The sequence below is a fragment of the Neodiprion lecontei genome, chromosome 1 (genome assembly GCF_021901455.1).
Source record: "Neodiprion lecontei isolate iyNeoLeco1 chromosome 1, iyNeoLeco1.1, whole genome shotgun sequence".
NCBI lineage: Eukaryota > Metazoa > Arthropoda > Insecta > Hymenoptera > Diprionidae > Neodiprion > Neodiprion lecontei.
Window position 1 is genome coordinate 26,368,719 of NC_060260.1, and position 20,543 is coordinate 26,389,261.

The following is a 20,543-nucleotide window of genomic DNA, read 5'->3' on the forward strand; positions in this document are numbered from 1 at the left end:
GTTTTTTTTGTTTCAAACGTACAAAATGTATACAAGATGACGAGAGGAGGCATTCTTCAGCGTCGGTCGAGGGCTGGTTATAAGTGTCGTAGAAACTGAAATTGTATGGATGGTTCCGACGACCACGTGCATTCGTCATCGATTCTGTATCGTAAAATTTCCCCAAAATCATTGCCATTTAAATTTAACCCTGCAAAATGTAGCCGTTCAAATATTTTTCATATCTAATTGTAAATTTCCACTTGACTCGGAAATAATTGTGTACAACATAGAATCGGTGACGGTGATGAGGATACGCAAATGTCACGCGTAATTCTGAAATTGCAAATTTTGCCAGACATTCACCTCGAACGGTGGATACGTTTAGCCATTGTTGAATAATTCTCGAAAACGCGTGACAACTGCTGTCCCAAAAATTCAACAAAAAGTGTCTTCGTTCCCTATTGTATCTATGTTGTGGTTGATTTGGTAGCTAGCACAAACGTACGACTAGTTTGAGCGCACGATCTTGGCGAGGATCGAAATAAGAAAAATAAAAAAATAAAAGAACGAAGGTGACAAAAGAGAGCCAAACTCAATATGGAAAATACGGTGAACACTTTGGCCGGTGGAAACATCAGAGCCGGATATCGTCGGTACGTTTCCGGTGACACGGAACTCTGCATTCCTGAGCGTTACGTCGACGTCGCGCCACGAGGCGTCGGCGCTCAAGGTATCGTTTGGTGAGTTATGCTATTTCTTGGATTTATTCGATCGAATTAACCGATATTTATATGTACAGTGTTACGAAATTAACGTACCTATTTCATCTTATCGCTTATTCGACTGTTCTTTTAAAAACCGTGCAAAGATCGTTTTCAAACTCTGAACGATCTTTGACGTACAAGACGAGAGACGTTTCATATCTTCGTCGGCAATCGCAAAATTATTATTAAAGTTCGTATGATTTGGAGGGGAGGGGTAATTTGTGACTAATACAGTGCATTTTGTATCATCATCATCGTAATAATCTCTGAATATCGCATGTAGCTTCAAATCGACTTCTTATCCTGTATCTGACACGTGAAAGAATTCTCCTCAGTTATTCGATGAACTCGGATTTTGTAAGGTGATATTGTTTGCTTGCAGTGCGGCCTACGATACAGTGACAGCGCAAAATGTAGCCATCAAGAAGCTGTCCAGACCGTTTCAGAATGTAACACACGCGAAACGAGCTTACAGGGAATTCAAGCTCATGAAACTCGTGAACCATAAAAACGTAAGAACGCATCGTGATATTCCGTTGTGCGATTTCTCAATGATTTCACAGTTGTGCTGTAACAGAAACGAACATGCGTTAGATCAGAATTAATCTCCGAGCAAGCAAAAAGTATTTAAAAAAAGAACGGCAAAAATCTGCAATCCATTTCCAAAAATAGAATAAGTATCGATAAATTTTGCAGATCATCGGACTTCTGAATGCATTCACACCTCAACGATCCTTGGACGAGTTCCAAGACGTCTACCTCGTTATGGAGCTGATGGATGCCAATCTGTGCCAGGTGATCCAAATGGATTTGGATCACGAACGCATGTCCTATCTCCTGTATCAGATGCTCTGTGGAATCAAGCACTTACATTCCGCTGGCATTATTCATAGGGCAAGTTGTCGAAGTTGTCTAGTTTAACTCTCACCCATTCGTTCAACAGTTTGAAATTAAATCAACGAGCTCGTATCTGATTTTTTAGGATTTAAAGCCGAGCAATATTGTTGTGAAATCGGATTGTACCCTGAAAATATTGGACTTTGGTCTGGCCAGGACTGCCGGCACAACGTTCATGATGACGCCGTACGTCGTGACGCGATATTATCGAGCACCCGAGGTAAAATCTTTGGAAAATAGTCATCGTTCAAACAATTCTCAATCTTAAATCACCGTTGGTTACAGGAATTAATTTAAGATTGTCATAATTTACATTATATGCGATGATCAATTATTTCGTGACCAGGTAATTCTTGGCATGGGATACAAAGAGAACGTGGATATCTGGTCGGTCGGATGCATTATGGGAGAGATGATTCGAGGTGGCGTCTTGTTCCCCGGAACCGATCACATTGATCAGTGGAACAAAATCATTGGTAAGTAACGAAGTTTTTTAGTCAGTTTTTGATGTTTGAACACATCTTTTTCCATTCAAATTGATGCTATCCGACACATTTCTGCATATTATCCACTGCATTAAAGGATCCGAAAAACCAGTCAGCTGGAAATGTATTGGAAACAATTTTGCATCAGCATTACCCAATTGTTACACCAAAGTCAAAGAAAATTTGAAACAGTATTAAAGGAACGCAAAACATACCTTGTTCGATTATCTTTGAATTTCGTCTATTTCCTCTATCCGTCGTACAGAGCAATTAGGAACACCTGCAGCAGAGTTTATGCAACGACTGCAGCCGACGGTGAGGAATTACGTTGAAAACAGGCCGAGATATCCTGGATATCCTTTCGACAGGCTTTTCCCAGACGTCTTGTTTCCGTCAGATTCCTCTGAACACAACAGGCTAAAAGGTAGAGGTTGTTCTTCACTAGCTAAGACCAAATAGCACAGATCTTAACAGATTGCCAATGCAAAAATTTCCGTGCCATTAAGCAGAATGGGAAGTCCATTTCGTGTTAATTAAAGTAAAGTACATACATTAGACGCAAGTCTTGATTCAGTTGACATCTTTATCAAATTTGTATTGCAAAAATTTGCCCTGCATTTGCTGTCTGTTCGACTCTGTGTCTCACCCGATTCATTAAATACTAATAACAATGATTTCGTTTCTCCCTCTTTTTTTTTTCTTTTTTTTTTTCTCACCTCTGCAACGACAGCGAGTCAAGCCAGAGACCTTCTTTCACGTATGCTTGTCATCGATCCCGAGCGACGAATCTCTGTGGATGATGCGCTGCTGCATAACTACATCAACGTCTGGTACGACGAAGGAGAAGTTAACGCTGTGAGTATATTTTCAAGAGAAGAGAAGAAAACAGTGATGTATTTGTACTCAGTCATAGTAAATGAACTGACAACTTCAATGAGAATATGTTAATACACTATTTGTACATCTAGTTTGGTAGAGACTGTTATCAAAATTCGTCATATTTTCTTTATCAATCTGTATCAGCCTGCACCTGGACCGTATGATCATAGCGTCGATGAGAGGGAACACACCGTGGATCAGTGGAAGGAGTTAATTTATCAAGAAGTAATGGAATACGAAACAAGCCATAACCCAGTTGCCGTTGCACAACCCGCAGATTCAGCTGGATCACGGTAGACACTGGCTGGAATTCTGTATTTTCAAAATACGCGACAGTCTGAGTTATAGTAACGGTGAATTAGAGGAAGAAAGAAAAGATAACACGAATAAAGTCGCAATCTGCCCTAAAATGGAGTCCAAGCAGTCCAAGCACTGCTCTCTGAGGTAATCTCAATACAAAAAAAAAAAAGAAAACCAAGACAAAACTGATTTAAACAAAACAAAAATCTGATAAATGATGGGTAATTTCATATAAGAAAGGGTTGTTTGTGTGGACGTTATGATTTCGTTCTTACGAGTCAGTTGCGTTTGGAGAAATTTACGTAAGATTTTTCTAGAAAAAAAAACAAAAAACAAAAAAAAAAACTAATGTAAAAAAAAATATAACAAAAAACGCAAATAAAAATAAAACCTTCCTGCACCTCGTTTCTTACAAGTAAGCTTCGGTAAGTTACTTGTAAGCTTCTTACAAGCAACCTAATTATTGTGGTATGAACCAATACACAGACTTTCTCGAACTGTAAAGCGACTGCTTCCGATTAATGAGTACATTATTATTTGGACTTTCGATACTGTGACACAAGTTTTTCCGCTGTCATAATAACAGCGAAAAGAAAAGATGCTTGTGTTTGTATTTAAAAAAATGAAATTGCAGTCTCAACCAAAAGTCTTTGTTCACAAGTTTTTTGGGCATTTGTAAACTATTCTTTGCGAGATCGCAGAGTAAGTCAAAGGGGGTGACGACTTACTGGTTTCATTATAAAAATATATCAGACCTGCATTCTTTAAGCATTTCGAACCAAACTGATACTCTGGATGATTGTACACACTGAAAAGTGGTATTTTCTACGTTGTACAGTAAAAATTGGTACTGGAAGAATGGATCACATTAATCACAGTGACTGGCTTTTTATGTGAAATGTCAAACCGCATCGACGACATTCAATTTACAATCGGTTCGCATATTTTGCTACTACGGAATGTGATGGAAAGTGATTAACTGCGTGAAAACCGCAAAGCTTCAGAGAATCGGTAAACATCTAAATATTCCTTGAATAAGAGAGTGTGGCAGACTATTCAAAATCCGAGCAATGAAATTCAGTATCTCGAGGGTTAAATTATACACATTTTTAGCTTGAAATCAACAAATTTTGCCGTTTGACTTACTTCGTGTTATACATGTTGCAAAAAGTCTAACTAGGACCATCGGTATGAGATGTGATTCACTGCCTGTGAAGAATAATTGTGTATCTCACATTATTTCGACAGTTCTTTAGATGAATAGAACGTTTTGACAAAGCTGGAAGATCTAAACGTAAACGTTTTGTCTTCGATACTTTTCTATACGGTTTTAAATAATACCTATACCTCATGGGTTTATAACAGCACTTTTCATATTGTGTAGAGACACTTTCTATCGTATTCCGAGTCGTTACCAGGATCAGTCTGTTTTGAACTGACGACTGTGAAGCAATTTTTACAATTTGGTAAAATGCTTTGACATGTCTATGAATGCATGTTTTACAATGTGCAATTACTGTCATCGTGAAAATCGTTGTTCATTTGCTGCTGTGGCAATTTACAGGTCGACCGAAACCTCTTGTATACGTTATTGTTGATGCATAATGTTCGATTTTTCTTACTTAAAAATTCCCAATCAAATTTTGTGTCAATAATCACACTAAGAACATCGATAACAACAATTGTATAAAAATTATATTCATACAAAACTATTATGGGAATAAATGATACGCATTCCCGTGTAGTCGTTAAAATTCATTCGTTCATTTTAATTTGATTTTGAAATCGTTAATTTGTTCGGTTTTTTACGTTTTCGAGGTAATAATCACTTTGCAGCAGCAATAGAACAACTCATGTATAACGTAACTCGTTTTCATAATGAAACAAGTTGTAGTGTGTCGAAAACAACTCTTCGTTTGTAGAAGAAAAATTAATAGCATTGTCTCAAATTTTCAATTTTCTTCGTTACACGTTAATCAATTGATTATCTAGACGAAATTAGAGAAGTATTTGAATAGGAGCCTGCCATAAATTATTCCAACGTACATTTGGCACAGTGATCTCACAGGTCAATGAAATCCAACGAAGCATCTTTTTCGAAGATTATTCTAATCTCGTTGAAAACGATGTAGCATGGGAACATTTGAATATCATTTAACTCAGAAATATTGTCTATCATATGAACGAAATTGATCAGTACTGCCACTGTAAGAAAAAACAATAACAACAGCGATGCAATATTTGGTTTGCCGTGTTAGATGATACAATTTTTTACTAATTATGTTACATCAGAAAATTATTACGAAACATGATGAAACGTGGTTTTATCAATGAACTTTTACCGCATATTCCTAAGTTTTTACGTCCCCGTTGCTCATAAATTACCGAGCAAACGAGGAGTAAAAAACTAAAATAAAGGTAAAAAAAAAAAATAAAATAATAATAATAAATAGTAATAAACTTACTTAGGTAAAGTTGAACTTATGTGAGGTTGAGTGGTGGTGAGTAAAAAATATATTTACTCATTACGAAATAACGATTTGTATATATTTAGCTAACAGATGGGTGTATACACAGCTCTGGTATAATATGTTGCAATCTTTGAGAAAAAATTTGCTAATAATTCCGATTATATCATATTACAGCTGTAATGAAGTTTCTGAAAATTCAACGACTTTATTCAGAAAGAACTGTTGCAATGAAAAGTTTTTTGTCGACTAAACTATTTCAACTAATTGCGATCTTAATAGCGATTGAAAACAAAGATGTAACGTGATATGCCACAGCTATTAGTCTATGAAAATTGCCGTGGCCCTTGCAATCACTTTTTTATTGGTTATTGTTAGTTGATTAGTTATTAGTATCTTAATTTAATTGGTATAGGTCTATTAATTAAACGACCTATGTATAAATATTAGTCATATAATAGCGTTGGAGAAAAAGTAACGTGCTCTGGCGTATGAGATGGGTAATCTGATGTATTGGAGAAAAATTGTAGACGCAAATGCTTTTACTGATTATGTAACTAAATTAAGTTTTATCTTATACATATATATCGATGTAAAAATTCTATATTATAAATTATTATGTAAAAACAATGTTTTCCCAGACACTGGAAATAATCTATAACCATTTACCTAGTATTTAATAGTACACATAATTGACGAGATTAATTCGCTAATTTGTGAACTTTGTTTCCGCCTTCGATTTGTTTCTTTGGTAATTTTAATTTTCCAGTTCAGCACTAGTATGCAATTATTGCTGCGTTCAAATGACCCTTGGTATATCAATCAATATTGCATTTTTCCCCAAAGCTCAATAAGTGAAATCATAATACCGTATCATGAAACAAACTTCTTTCACGTTTAAGCCCGTACAAAAAAAAATTCAAGGTGTACTTGCACAAAATATGCGGTACAAATACCAATTTAAAAACATGTCGACAAATAACAACTTCACTCAAAATTGAATAATACGCTCGTGCTGAAGGCAATTGAATGCCAAATTGAAATAGGTAAATAATTTGTTGATAATTGAAAGTGCGTATAAATGGGGTATGGGGGAGAGGGAGGATTTTTAATGAAGTTATTTTATTGTTGATTCTTTTTTAGGAGTAATGGTTTCTAAAGAAACGGAATAAAAAGGTGAAAGAAAAGAAAAATTTACAAACGTTGCGGGTATGTAATCAGAGAGTGTGATAAACATTGGTTTGCAATTTTTCACGCAAGTATAAAATAAAACACCGACAAATACCGTGATTTAGAGGTATTTATCCGATATTTTTACGTGCGTAGGCATTGTCTCACGCGCTGAAAAGATGATTCACATACAACTTATATATATATACATATATATATATAATAATATAACGAAGAAGTAAAAATAATAAAATAATAATAATCACTTTCGTATCAAATATTACAAACGAAATTCAACAAATCAATTTTTTTTAAGTCCCACTCTTTGAACAAGGCTATATATTTTACCGCAGAAGCATATAATGGAGGATGAAATTTGAAAACTACAAAAAGAAAGATAAAAAATAATCAATAAACGCGTAGCTCTGAAATTCTACACGATATCTGTCACAACATTTTATAAATTGCATCGGAGAATATGCGTGGAAAAAAAATAAATAGTTATGAAATGTGAATTGTATCTATATTTATTGTGCATATAACGCGAAACTACAAATATTAACCAATTTGATTAATTAGTAATGTATGGTAACGTTAAATCCTTATTTCCACGACGATAATTATGTGAATATATTGCTACAGTCCGATCCAAATAATCATCAAGCTTTTGTAACACTAATTATAAAAAAAGTAATAGTAATAATCTTAATAATAAACTTAACAATAATACCATCAACAATAATAATAATGGTAATATAAGTAAGAATAACAGTAATGATTATATGAATAATAAAATTAACAATAATAACAGTAACGGAATAATATTAGATACTGTGATTATTGCGATTATTGTCATTACGAGTACTGAGCCTCACCAAAAATGTTTGAAAATTCCAGTTAGAAAAAATTAATTACGACGGTTTAATACGCGATCTCAAATCGGTCATTCGAGATCAACAATACAGGGTTCCTGTGAAACGGTTCTTGTTATTGCGAAGGTAAATTATCATTGTCTTGGAAGTCATTTGTATTAACTAATGAAATCTTATACAATTACTGTAGGAAAACCTTGCTGTGCTGCAATATAGGCGTAACGCTCTCTTTTAACTTACCGTCAAAGTACACTAGGCAGCATTTATCATTTCGATTGACATCATGAATCATCTTCTTATTAATATTTTGCAATTGGTTCACAACGATAGATTGAAAATTTGGATATCATCGAATAGAACCATTGGTGCACTACGTTATACGTAATTCGAACGACAAGTTCGCGTCAAAAGGCTGTAAATTACAGTTTGTGCAAATGCGTGTAAAGATTTTTGGATCCGCGCTCGGTACAAGAGTGAAGAGTGATATATCCAAGTAAATTATTTATGTATCATATAAATGAAATTACCAATTAAATACCGAAGTAAAATATTGATAATAATAACAGAAGTTGTTATTGTTATTAATAAAACTGATAACAATAATAATTTTAAAAAAACTATAATCGTAATCCTCTTCTCTAAGAATAATAAGAAGCGAATACAAAAAAAAAATATTTTGAATGATTGAGAACAAACAATAATGTCCATGTTGCTAACGTAGCGGTGAGGTAGTTTTTGCATAGAATTTTAGCAACTAGTGATTCGTTGTAGTTGGGAGAGTAAGATAGCTTTTACGGTAGTCTAGAATAGGTTTTTAGGTAATTATCAACCCTGTTCCTTTTCACTAGAATACAACCCCCTTTGGGGCGACCGGAACTCTGAGTAAAGTCTGCGTTGCCCATTCATCTAGAATTAGATATGACCCATAGGTGTTGTCCCGAGCGCTGGCTTTTCTTTTCTGTATAAGTTAAAGAGATAAGAATCGAAGCATTTTATAATTGTTGGCGCAATTGATATTGTCGATATGATATTCATTTGTCTTTTGTTCATGCACGTCCATTTATCTGCTTTACCAGATTATATCTAGCGATCGATCGGTTCAATAAATAGCGTGGCAAAAACAAAAGTTACGCAAGTTTTTCATGTCAGATTGACAATATTCATGTGTCGTCGTCAATTTTAAAGCAACACGGAAACTGTAATTTTTGTATATTTATTAGAGTAAAGAAAAGTGAGAAAAATAATGAAATGAATATGTCGCATCTTACAGAAATAAAAAACAATACTTAAATATTATAAGTAAGCCAGCCAACAGCGAGATAAAAGAGAACACCGTGCACTCGCATAATACATACAATAACGTAATAGAATAACGGAAAATCATAATCTTAAATTATTACACAAAGGAAAAGAAAAATAATAATTACCATATTAATATTAACTGATATATATATACATATATATATATACCTCTTCTGTACATATATATATTAAAGAATAACAATTACGCATTGTTTTTTGATGATATACTATAATGATTAATTTGTGAATAAGTAAAATGATGTAGTGTAATATAATTATGTTATATATTTGGAGTATATAATATAATTGTATTATCGTACGCGACGGTATAAATATTATAAATACACGATAATTATTATTATTACTACTACTACTACTACTACTACTACTCTACTACTACTACTACTCTACTACTACTACTACTCTACTACTACTACTACTCTACTACTACTACTCTACTACTACTACTACTACTACTACTACTACTACTACTACTACTACTACTACTACTACATACATTAAATACTACTATTATATACATGATGAGGTAAAAATTAATAGGCGAATGAAAGAAAAGAAAAAAAAACAAACCATTGTCCTTGTATCGTTCATATGTACTTAGGCAAAGGCAAGTATACAGCGTAGTCTGGGAAAAAAAAGAAGTTATATAAAACAGATCGTAGATCTAGACTGAAAAGGGGTTCCTGACTTGTGTATGTATCGTTTCTGTAAATTTAACCAGAGAAATCGTAACGATGGCATTTATTGTAGAACAGATTTACTGACGATCGGATCGTCGTCGTTATATTATTTTATGAAAATATCGATCCCTTCCCATGCACGTGTAATCTATAGTAAGATAATCTTTCTATCATCTAAGCTCTCAAGTCGGCTCTTCAGAGCGTGATGTACGCATACATGAGTGTGTGTGTATGTGTGTGTGGGTGTGTGTAAAAATTTCGAACCGGTGATACAGAATACTCTGGGTTTTTGGGAATCCCTAGCAATAGAAGAAAGAAATAAAAAATAATTGAAAAAAAAAAACAACCGAAATCAATGTTTAAATACTGTGATGTATTGACACGCCACTCGTTTCTTGATTAAAAAAAAAAAACATAAAATAAAAAATAATATGCTAGCATAATAGATTATTATTTAACGGCAACTGAACCAATGCTCAAGGATACTGTTGGTTTAAAGTAATAAAGAAAACCCGTAATAAGAACGTAATAATAAATTACGAGTTTTTTTTATAAATCTAATTCTCTTTTTGTCTCTTTCTATCTATTCTATCTATCTATCTTTTACCGTCTAAAACCTCAGCGTGTAATTACACGGTGCAATATAAGGATAACTTTTTTTTCATGCGCATGTCCAGTCGATAAGTTTTCATTTCAATATTGAAGGATCTACATACGTAACGTAATAATAATACTATATACCTATATGCTGTATGCGAATGAATTACTTATTATTTAAATTGATGTTTTTAATTACAAATATTGCCTTGTCATTATCATTACCTGCACTATTACAATGTATATTTCACAAACGATATTATTCTTGACCAATGGCAGAGTGCTTACATAGCTAATGTACAGTTATCTTGATTCTGCACGGATTGAATTCTTTAATCCCATTTGATGTTCGTTGGATGAACAAAAAATGTAATTCCTGTCTCGAAGCTCATTCCTGTCCAAATTTTTGCAAAAACCAACGAGTTCGTTGTCTTATTGAAAATAAAAATGAAAATTATTGAGATTTGTGCCTACACACTTCAAAACTCCGGAATGAATCGGTTCGATAAACGCCAAATTGAAAATTAAAAACAAAACTTGAAATTTTTAGTAATAGTTTTAGGTATAATTATATTGAGACTAGATTATGCAATAGTTATCACATTATAGCAGTAGCTCTGTAGCAACTTAATCACATAGTAGATAATATTTCGTGCATGCTGTTGTAAAATACAGTCGTGTAGAAATGGAAGCATTGTTTTTCTACTATGTTTTTTATTACACAATGTACCTACCATATAGATCGTTCTGTATGCGATTTTATTCCAATTTCGATCGTTTTTCACCGGGATTCATCAAGTGATATCAAAGCTTGCAAATATTTTAGCAAATAGGTACAACGACGATTTCGCGAAGGGGTATTCAGCGTGAAATAATAATTCTACGTCGGCAGTTTTTCAGCTTCCGCAAAATTTATGGACATTACAATTAATTTTATCTGCGAATCAATAAGAATTATTGAAAATCGTTGAGTCATAGGTCGATAATCCAATTACCCCTCTTCAGCCGACACGGGATAAAAATTTTTAGGCAATTCTGATAAGAGTTAAAAAAGAGCCATTGCATATGCACGCAGCGTCACGTCAACACGTATATATTACATCTTACCGGTCATAAATTTCACGACGAGGAATAACGAAGAAGCGTGACGGAGATTATCCATTTTCTTTAATTTCCGCCGTCAACTCGAATCTCTACGTGTATGAAAACTCGCCAAGACGTGCCGACAGTGCAGACAGATGGATGAGCTTTTATATCTTGGAAATTTAGGGAAGCGGCCGGATTCAAAGGTGGCATACTAAATCGAACACGGCATTGTTCGTGAGGGGAAAAGACGAAATAACGGAGCATAAACTTTTCCTCCGTTTACGTCGAAAGTTCAAACTCTCGGTTTGTTTTTTACCGGTCAATTCTTACCTATTATTTTAATTTATTTAATGTTTCTATTGCCAACGGATCTTCGATAAGTGACAGATTTCTTCTCTACATGTACGTAATTGCATCGGAGTGATTTCTGTATTATACTAATCCATATTGTAATATCGTAGTATCCACCCGTCATTTCCGTTACAATGTTCAGGACACCGTTTGAGAAACTTTCATCTACCTTATGCCTCGAGCATAACTACAACTAGACAGAGTTTAGTTTATAGAACCTCTGCAGCCAATTAAATTACTCGGTAGGTACTTGGAATTCGCGTGCGATACGCCCGTTAATATAATTAATGCAACTCAAACTACGCCTAGTCGTACGTATAGTGTACATGCATGACGAGAGTGCTGAAGCCTTGTTGAAACGAACGATCATTATCGACCTGAAATTGTGGAAAATTAATGAAGTTCGGACGTTTCTAAGCTGAGGTCAATTTTAACTACCAAAGTCGTGGTTGTATAAATTTACATCTCTTACAGTTTTAGATGAATGAATTGCTTCGAGCTATCATAACGACTTGAAAGGTCATTGATTTTTTTCTATCCCTATCGATATAGTCTTCATTATATTTTTGATAAAAAAATAAACATCATATTCTTATCTCAGGCTGAACGACAAGCGGATCAAAGAAGCGCTAATTGCGAAGGCGAAGGTCGCGCTAACGAGTTTCCAGGGTGATAATTCCACTTGCTTGAGATTTGTACAACAAGCACTTCTCCGAAAGCGTAAAACAAGCTAGTCCCTTGTCACATTCGCATAGCTTCATCCCTTTGGCAGCCTCCCAGTTCTAATTGGAGAAGACTTGTTGTATACAGTATTTCCTTCCCATGTAGACCCTGAACAATTCGTGAAATCATGACAATGTAACCGGGTTGCCCAGTCGCGCCCTAAATAGCAGGGACATTGTCCCGGATGTAGATTCGCGACCCTTGGATCAACCCCTTCATAACCCTGCACGTATAACGTTCGCGGTGTTGGAAATAGTCGCAGAACGACGAAATAACCGAACACATATCGATACCCCCGAGGTCTCCTCGATATGTTTGACACGTTCGCCAGCGGCCTGCCGTTTCGTCCGTCTCACCTCGTTCGACTTGCGTTATGTGTAACGTGAAAATGGTCGAGGGGGTTTGCGAACCGAAGGTAGCTGTGGAGTGATGTGAGGAAAATAGCGCGCGGGGGAGGAGACGAGTGCGTGAACGATCGGGGGAGAAGAATTTGACGAGGAGAAAGAAAGAAAGAAAGAAAGAAAAAAAGTTTCGACGCTTTCCTTCGGGAACGGCTGCGGTGAACGCCAACCTTGTTGGCGCGAGTCCTCCATATCTTATGAGACTCGTACAAGTTTCGCTCTAGTCGTTACGAACTACCAAAGTAGATATCGCGAGCATAAGAAATATCCAGAAATAAAAAAGGAGAGTGATTGACAATAACGAGAGGAGAATAGAGGGGTACGAAATGGTAGCGTGTGACTTTACGTAAATATATCCATGTTACGCGTATTACCTCGGCTTTGCATTCACGGATAAGGAATCCGATCAGAAACACTTCGGGAATCTATACGAATGTCCCTCGAGACTGGGAAGCGCATATTATGGTACATCGGCACGTATGCATTATAAAAGGTTCGGGAGAGGCGAGAAGGAATTTTGAAAATTGGTCAAATTCAGTTGGCGCGAGGCGTTGGAAGAGGTTTGTGGAGGTGGGTGTAACTTCGGCAACGTTGAAAGAAATTTGGAACGGAGACGTGGCATCGAGCACCTTATACGTACGGTTAAAAAGCTAAGCTCGAGTCTGGAGAGACGAGACGCCTTTAAACTCACTTGGGAAAATCGCAGGGAGCCGTCAAGTGTATAAATACTGCTCTCATATACATGTGTGTACATAGGCATACAAACATGTACACGCCGCGACGGGGGATTAATTCCAAAAAGCCGTTTAGGTCCCGACCTGCAACGTGGCGAGTATGCCCATAAACTCTCAAAGAGATATCTCTCAACCCTCCCTGTTGACATTTAGGGCTAGATAATTTCCGCCAACAATACAATCTTGCAGCCGGTGGATTTCACCCCCCGAACTAACGCCTCGCAACCACCACCACTGTGCTTGTGTTCGTGTATGTACGTGCGTGTGTGTACCTTTGGCTCTCGGGACACCGGAGTAATTAGTGTTTCTCTGTTGCGTTCCCGGTATCGACGCACCTACGTGCGTTTTATGCGGGTGATCGCTTCGTGTAATAGACGGGAAATTGAGCCCTTGCAACGCCACGCATCCCACGTACATGTACAATCTGCACGCTTCCTATTGTACCTATAAGGTGCAGTGTCCCGCAATTTGCGGATAGTTAGCTTGTACATCGTTGCTGCGGTGGGTGATAAATTAGGGTGTTAAACTGTGAGTGAAATTTTTTTATCGCGAATATTCACCAAGGGGTGACGCAACTTAGGGGTGCAACATCCCTTGGCGGGTGGAAAAATTTCAAATGAGATATTACAATGTTTATAATAAAGAGCTGAGAGAATACTACGAAAATTTTCGGTTTTTTCGGTTGTAACTGGTACAATCCGCCGATCACAGCGACTTCCTGTAACGATACTACGTTGGAATAGGGTTTGAAAAGATTGACGCTGGCCTTTTTTTTTATACCGCCGGAAATTTAGCTGCCAAAATTCAAAGGGTTTGGATATTAGATGTTAGATGTTTATTGAATATTTCCAAAGTAATGTTGGAAAACGTAAGGGTTGGCCTTCTTTTCTTCGCGATTTCTGATGACGAATATATTCTCGTCTCAGAATCGATTTGCCCGACCATTTTCCCACTGATTGATATCAAGAACAGCGTAGGACAAACAGTTGAGGGAATATGCAGAAATTTGTTATTCGCAAATAAATTTCCATCCGCTGCTCGATATTATTGATACGACTTGATACTGCGCGCAATCGTTCTCTCTCTATCCTATAATAATCAAATAAACTCAATAACGCGTATATGACCTCGCAAAAGTTGTTAGTAATCGAACTTGATCGTTAAGAATTTGGAACTATTGATAAAGTTTTATAGGAATCTCGTGTGATCGACTTGAAACCGATTAACTTAATTTACGACTCTGAAAATTTTCTCTCATATCCACTTCCCTTAGACCAAACGATAGTCCGGGTTAACAGCGTCATGATGTGACTTGGAAAAATTAAGTTTAAGCTACTCGTTTACTGATTGACAAGCCTCACTCAAAGTCGACCCAATAGAAGAGAAGAAATAGCGAATTCAGTTCGCTTTTCCATTCCACACCCCCTTAATTGCCATTGTTAATTTTTCACACTGATGATCCTTGGAATGAATTGTAAATCCGTGTATTTTATCCGTTGGCAATTGGTACAAACCATCGCGACTTATTTGAATTGAAAATTTATGTTCACATTCCGGATGACATGGCGAGTCTTTATACAAGGTATGCATAGATATCTAGAATACCACGCCTTGCGAATTAGCTTTCCAGACAGAGATGAATGATGAATTTTAAGGACTGCATTATCGTTGTTGAATACTCTATGCCTCGTGGGAAACGACAATCTGTAACGATAAAATTGATGCACCGGATCATCGTCGACTTTAACTTTTGAAATGTCCTACCATTTTCGAACACCTCCTACCTCCCCCTGCCACCTCCGACCATCAATGGCCACTTTCGACCACCCCCTATCACCTTCTGCCAGCGCCGACCACCTCCTACCATTTCCGAACACCTCCAACCATCCTATTTACCTATATTACTAGATTAGCTATGATATGAAAAGAGATTCTATTCGACGCGCGCTCGATGTATCCCATAACACTAATATTCAAAATTATTCAAACAACTTTTCATTTGCTCTCTCGATCTTGAATTTTCATAGGCATAGAATCGAAACGCTGTTTTAGCTGGTCGCAAGTGAAGTATCTGCGTTGGGTGGAGGAGCAGAATTGTTTTTCGAAAATTATTCGGATGGAAAAAAATTCAGAGTAACTGTAATACATCACGGATGCGCTAATTTTGAACGAGACGAAATGGATGCTCCGTATATGAGACAGTATTTAACGCTGCGTAGTGATTTAAAGACCTAAGAAGGTGATAGGGAGAGAAAGAACGGAGCTTCTTAACACTTCGAGTGTATTTTAACACACATTTGAAAGATACGAGCAAAATTTTTCATCATCCAACTGTCGCAGAACGGCAGCGTTATTAGCCGACCCGTTCACTGAAGAATATATCTTCGGTCAACGGCTGACCATCGAAGGGCCTGGCCGCTTGAGTCTGGAATCGGCAGGAGAGATAAAGTGCGTATTTCTTGTACGAAATGTGAAAACTCAAATAATTATACATCATATCATATCATCGTACATCACGCATCATACATCATACATCATACATCATACATCATACATCATACATCATACATCATCGTACATAGTATTAAAGGTCGAAACCAAATTTCCGACGTCGGATGTTTAGAAAGTGACGTCACCAACTTAGAATCAGCTAGCCGAATTCCTCAGTCTGGAAACAACCGCGCAGTAGAGCGGACGGATGAGAGTCGCGCTCCGCAAATTTCGAGTGCCGGGTTCTCAACCTCTCGGATCCCGCGCTTCGGGTCCGCTACGTATTTCGAGTACCGGGTTCTCAACCTCCCGGATCCCGCGCTTCGGGTCCGCTACGCGGTGAAACTCGACTTCCAGGATAAGCGCTCCGTGGTTCCTGGTTCATGTTTACAATAAATTATTTCAATTCGTTTTTCGCGCAACCCCAAATTCGGTAGCTGTCAGTGGGCTAATAAAATTTCTATAACTTTATAATCTTCTCATAATCTTTTCGGTGAAATATATCGATAAAAAAATTACGTTAAACCTTACCTATGAAAAAAAGATGGAATAGCAAAAAGATTTGGATAGGCCATCTATGGTGAAAGTAAAAAGGAAAGTAAGTACCTTTGTATTATACAGCATCCTAGCATGATGTTTAGGACATTTGTAATGTGATACAGCTACATTTGCTTCGGCTTGCAGTTTTTTAACAATATCACTCATTTCGATGTTCAAATTTTGAACTTTGGCAATAATGTAATGCTATGATATAAATTATGCTCATTTAATGCGATGGTTCTCCACTAACTAGATAGCTATGTGTCTATTAAGTAACGAAACGGATGAATATTTACTTGATAAAGACTCAATGGTAGCGTCAAAGTACTTCTTACTATAACTGTGGTTAAAACTATGGTTGCCCACCATGGTAAACCGGTCGTAGACTGAAATGTGACCAAAGTATCTTGTACAAATTCAGCAGGTGTGCTCTCCGATATATCTTTCCAAACTCCAGTTAACCGGACTTGCGGTACATACTGTGTCGTTTCACTTGAGAATTGCCTGACTCTAAAATGTTTAGGATGGAGAACCGTATAGCGAGTGCGATTGGCGAGCAATAACATCGAATTAATCAAAGGTTTGCTGCAATTTCTTGAAATGTTGATTCCGGTGTGTGAAGAACGTAAACCCGTTGCACTCTGTGTATTGAACTGAGACGGCGTATTTCGATCGAAATTAAATAAACTATCTTTACCTGCAACGGGTGACATAGTCTTCGACATGTGAATTAAAAATGTGAGACTATTTCCACTGTCAATGTGACTGGCGCCCTGGTTCAGGTTAAGGTTATGAGTTGATCGCCGTAGATAACTCACGAGTCTCACATTGACTGAACACATTGATGCAGCATGTGTGAAATTTAGACTTCGTTGGAAGTAAAAATTATAGTTTACGGAACGTAGCATTTCAATGATATAATTTCAGTATCTTCGAATAACCTCTCACAAGTCAAGCAGGCTCGATGGCGCGTCGGAAGACCGTTTAGAGCATGTTTTATGGTTCAGGAAAATGCTGTTGCTCCGTTAGCGCTCCGTAGCAGGCATCCGTCTCCTCTGCTGCGGCCTATGTTTAATTGGGATTCGAGCGCTCCGCTGTCGGAAAGCGACGTCTGATGCGCGCTGAGTACGAATAAAGATAGCATTAAACCGGCAGCATTTTAACGCTGACTGAAGAATATAACGACGGATAACCCTGGGTAAATTTTTGTGACCAGTTTTCGGCGAGCAAATGTGCCCGGGTGGACCTGGGAGCGTAGGAGAATAAATTTCTTCCACACTTCGTAGCAAAACAGTGATTTAATTAAAGTATGGGTACCCGAGAGAAGAATGTGTACATAGATCATGAATAATAATGGACCAGATGTAATAATGATGCGGAGACCAGAAAGTATGAATGCATATGCGGTCCGTGTCAATACAAATATATATGATCCATTTTCCAGGAGACAAACTAGATTTTCTGCAATAATACGGCTATAATAGGAGAATGGTAGAATCATTCATTTCGAAATGGGATTCTATTCGACACGCGCTCGATGTATTCCATAACATTATTGTTCATAATTATTCCAACTTTTCATTTGCTCTCTCGCTCCTGAATTTTCCTAGGCATAGAATCGAAACGCTGTTTTAGCCAGTGGCGAGTAGAGTATCTACGTTGGGTAGAGAAGCAGAATTGTTTTCAAAAAGTGGTCGTATGGAAAAAAATTCATAGCCACTGTGATACATCACGTATGCGCCAATTTTGATCGGGATAAAATGCATGCTCCGTATATGAGACAGTATTTAACGCAGTGGCATGATTCAAATACCTAAAAAGGTGATTGTCGGCGATTTCTTTTTTTTTTTTGATAAAGAGAGAAAGAACGAAGCTTCTTAAATCTTCTAGTGTATTTTAACACACATGTGAAAGGTAAGAGCAAAAATTTTTATCATCCGACTGTAGTAGAACGGCAGCGTTATTAGCTGACCCGTTGACTGAAGAATATGTCTTTAGTCAAAGGCTGACCATCGAAGGGCCAAGCCGCTGGAATCGGCAGGAAAGATAACATGCGTATTTCTTGTCTGTAATGTGAAGACTAAAATCATTATACATCTTGTCATATCATAGATCATACATCATACATCATAAATAGTATTGAAATTCGAAACCAAAGTTTGGATGATCGGATGTTCAGAAAGTGACGTCACCGAAATTTTTTTTTCTCTTGACGTCATCGATCTATAGTAATCAGTCTGTCGAATCGAATTCCTCAGTCTGGAAACAACCGCGCAGTAGAGCGGACGTTTGAAAATCGTGCTCCGCAGATTGCGAGTACCGGGTTCTCTACCACCTGGATCCTGCGCTCTAGGTTCGCTTCTTGGTGCACCTCGAGTTCCAGGACAAGCGCTCCGTAGTTTCTAGGCTCCAGGTCCTCTACCTGATGAAACTCGACTTTTAGGCGAGCGCTCCGTATTTTCGGCGCTCCAGGTCCGCTACCTGGTGAAACTCGACTTCCAGGACAAGGTGGAGGAGAAGGATTTCTACACAGTGAGTATATTTTTATAATATTTGAAGGCAATTGTAATTATATTGTATCTAACATTATTTTAACTTCTCATGTATACAATAAATTATTTCAATTGATTTTTCGTGCAAGCCCAAATTCAGAAGCTATCAATGCGTTTGCCAAGTTTCTAATTTTTCATAATTTTCCTACGATCTTCTTGGTGAAATCTGTCAAAGAAAAAATTATATTAATCCTTCAGCAGTATTCTTCATGTGTTCTAATACTGAAAATATTTTTTAGTATTCGAGATGTTATTATATAGCTATAAATGCGCTAATGAAATTTATTATATTGGATGAATTGATTGATTATACTAATCCTTACACAATAATTCGATATGTTCTTATACTGAAAATATTTATGACTATTGAAGGTACAACCCAAGGTGGTTATCGGTGGTCGTTGGAGGTGGTCGGAGGTGGACGAGGAGGAGGACGAGGAAGACGAGGAAAACAAGGTGGACGAGGAGGACGAGGATTTGTGCTCGGTGAGTAAAACATTTATATAATATTAATTGGCAATTGCATTTATATTGTATTTCAAATTTTTCAAACTTGTCATCTTTACAATAAATTATTTCAATTCATTTTTCGCGCAAGCTCAAATTTAGTAGCTGTCAGTGCGCTAATAAAATTTCTATAACTTTATAATCTTCTCATAATCTTTTTGGTAAAATATGTCGATAAAAAAATTACATTAAAACTTAAACGGTATTTTTGATTTGTTCTCATCCTGAAAATATTTATTAGTATTCGAAGTATAACTCGAGGTGGTTGGAGGTGGTCGAGCTGGACGAGGTGGAGGACGAGGATTCGTGCTCGGTGAGTTTAAAATTTTTACAATATTTGACGAAGTAGAATCAGCATCAGGAGTAGGATCAGGGGGAGATGTAGAAATAGGAGTCGAAGTAGGAGTAGTGGTAGGAATAGGACTCGGAGTAGGAATATGAGTAGAAGTAGGAATAGTAGGAGTTGGAGTGGGATTAGGAGTAGGAGTAGTCGGAGTAGGAATAGGAGTAGTCGTCGTAGTAGGAGTAGGAGTAGGAGTAGGAGTAGGAGTAGGAGTAGGAGTAGGAGTAGGAGTAGGAGTAGGAGTAGGGGCAGAAGTAGGTAGGGCGGGGTGGGTCGTGTGAGGGGAGGGGAGGGGTGGGAAGGGGATATTATCATAGCACGTTATCAGTAATAAGCAATTGCGGGTAAAATATTAGCTTACTTTTGTGAGTATTTATGAATATAGCCTCTATGAATATT

At 37.1% G+C, this 20,543-nt stretch overlaps 1 protein-coding gene across 15 annotated transcripts in view; it reads left to right on the forward strand.

Annotated features, from left to right (window-relative positions):
* LOC107225375 (stress-activated protein kinase JNK) overlaps window positions 1-8,915 on the forward strand; it is a 163,560-nt gene extending 154,645 nt beyond the window's left edge. For 12 of the 15 annotated variants that reach the window (XM_046729785.1, XM_046729787.1, XM_046729786.1 and 9 more), the window contains 7 exons: window positions 1,129-1,258; window positions 1,443-1,640; window positions 1,729-1,863; window positions 1,990-2,119; window positions 2,394-2,558; window positions 2,859-2,983; window positions 3,152-8,915. In XM_046729785.1, coding sequence (XP_046585741.1) covers window positions 1,129-1,258; window positions 1,443-1,640; window positions 1,729-1,863; window positions 1,990-2,119; window positions 2,394-2,558; window positions 2,859-2,983; window positions 3,152-3,304 — 1,036 coding nt within the window. In that variant the 3' untranslated portion in view covers window positions 3,305-8,915. Of the gene's footprint in view, window positions 1-472; window positions 723-1,128; window positions 1,259-1,442; window positions 1,641-1,728; window positions 1,864-1,989; window positions 2,120-2,393; window positions 2,559-2,858; window positions 2,984-3,151 lie in introns of all 15 variants that reach the window. The other 3 variants (XM_046729783.1, XM_046729797.1, XM_046729798.1) reach the window with 3 other exon arrangements.
* Window positions 8,916-20,543: the final 11,628 nt, after the last annotated feature.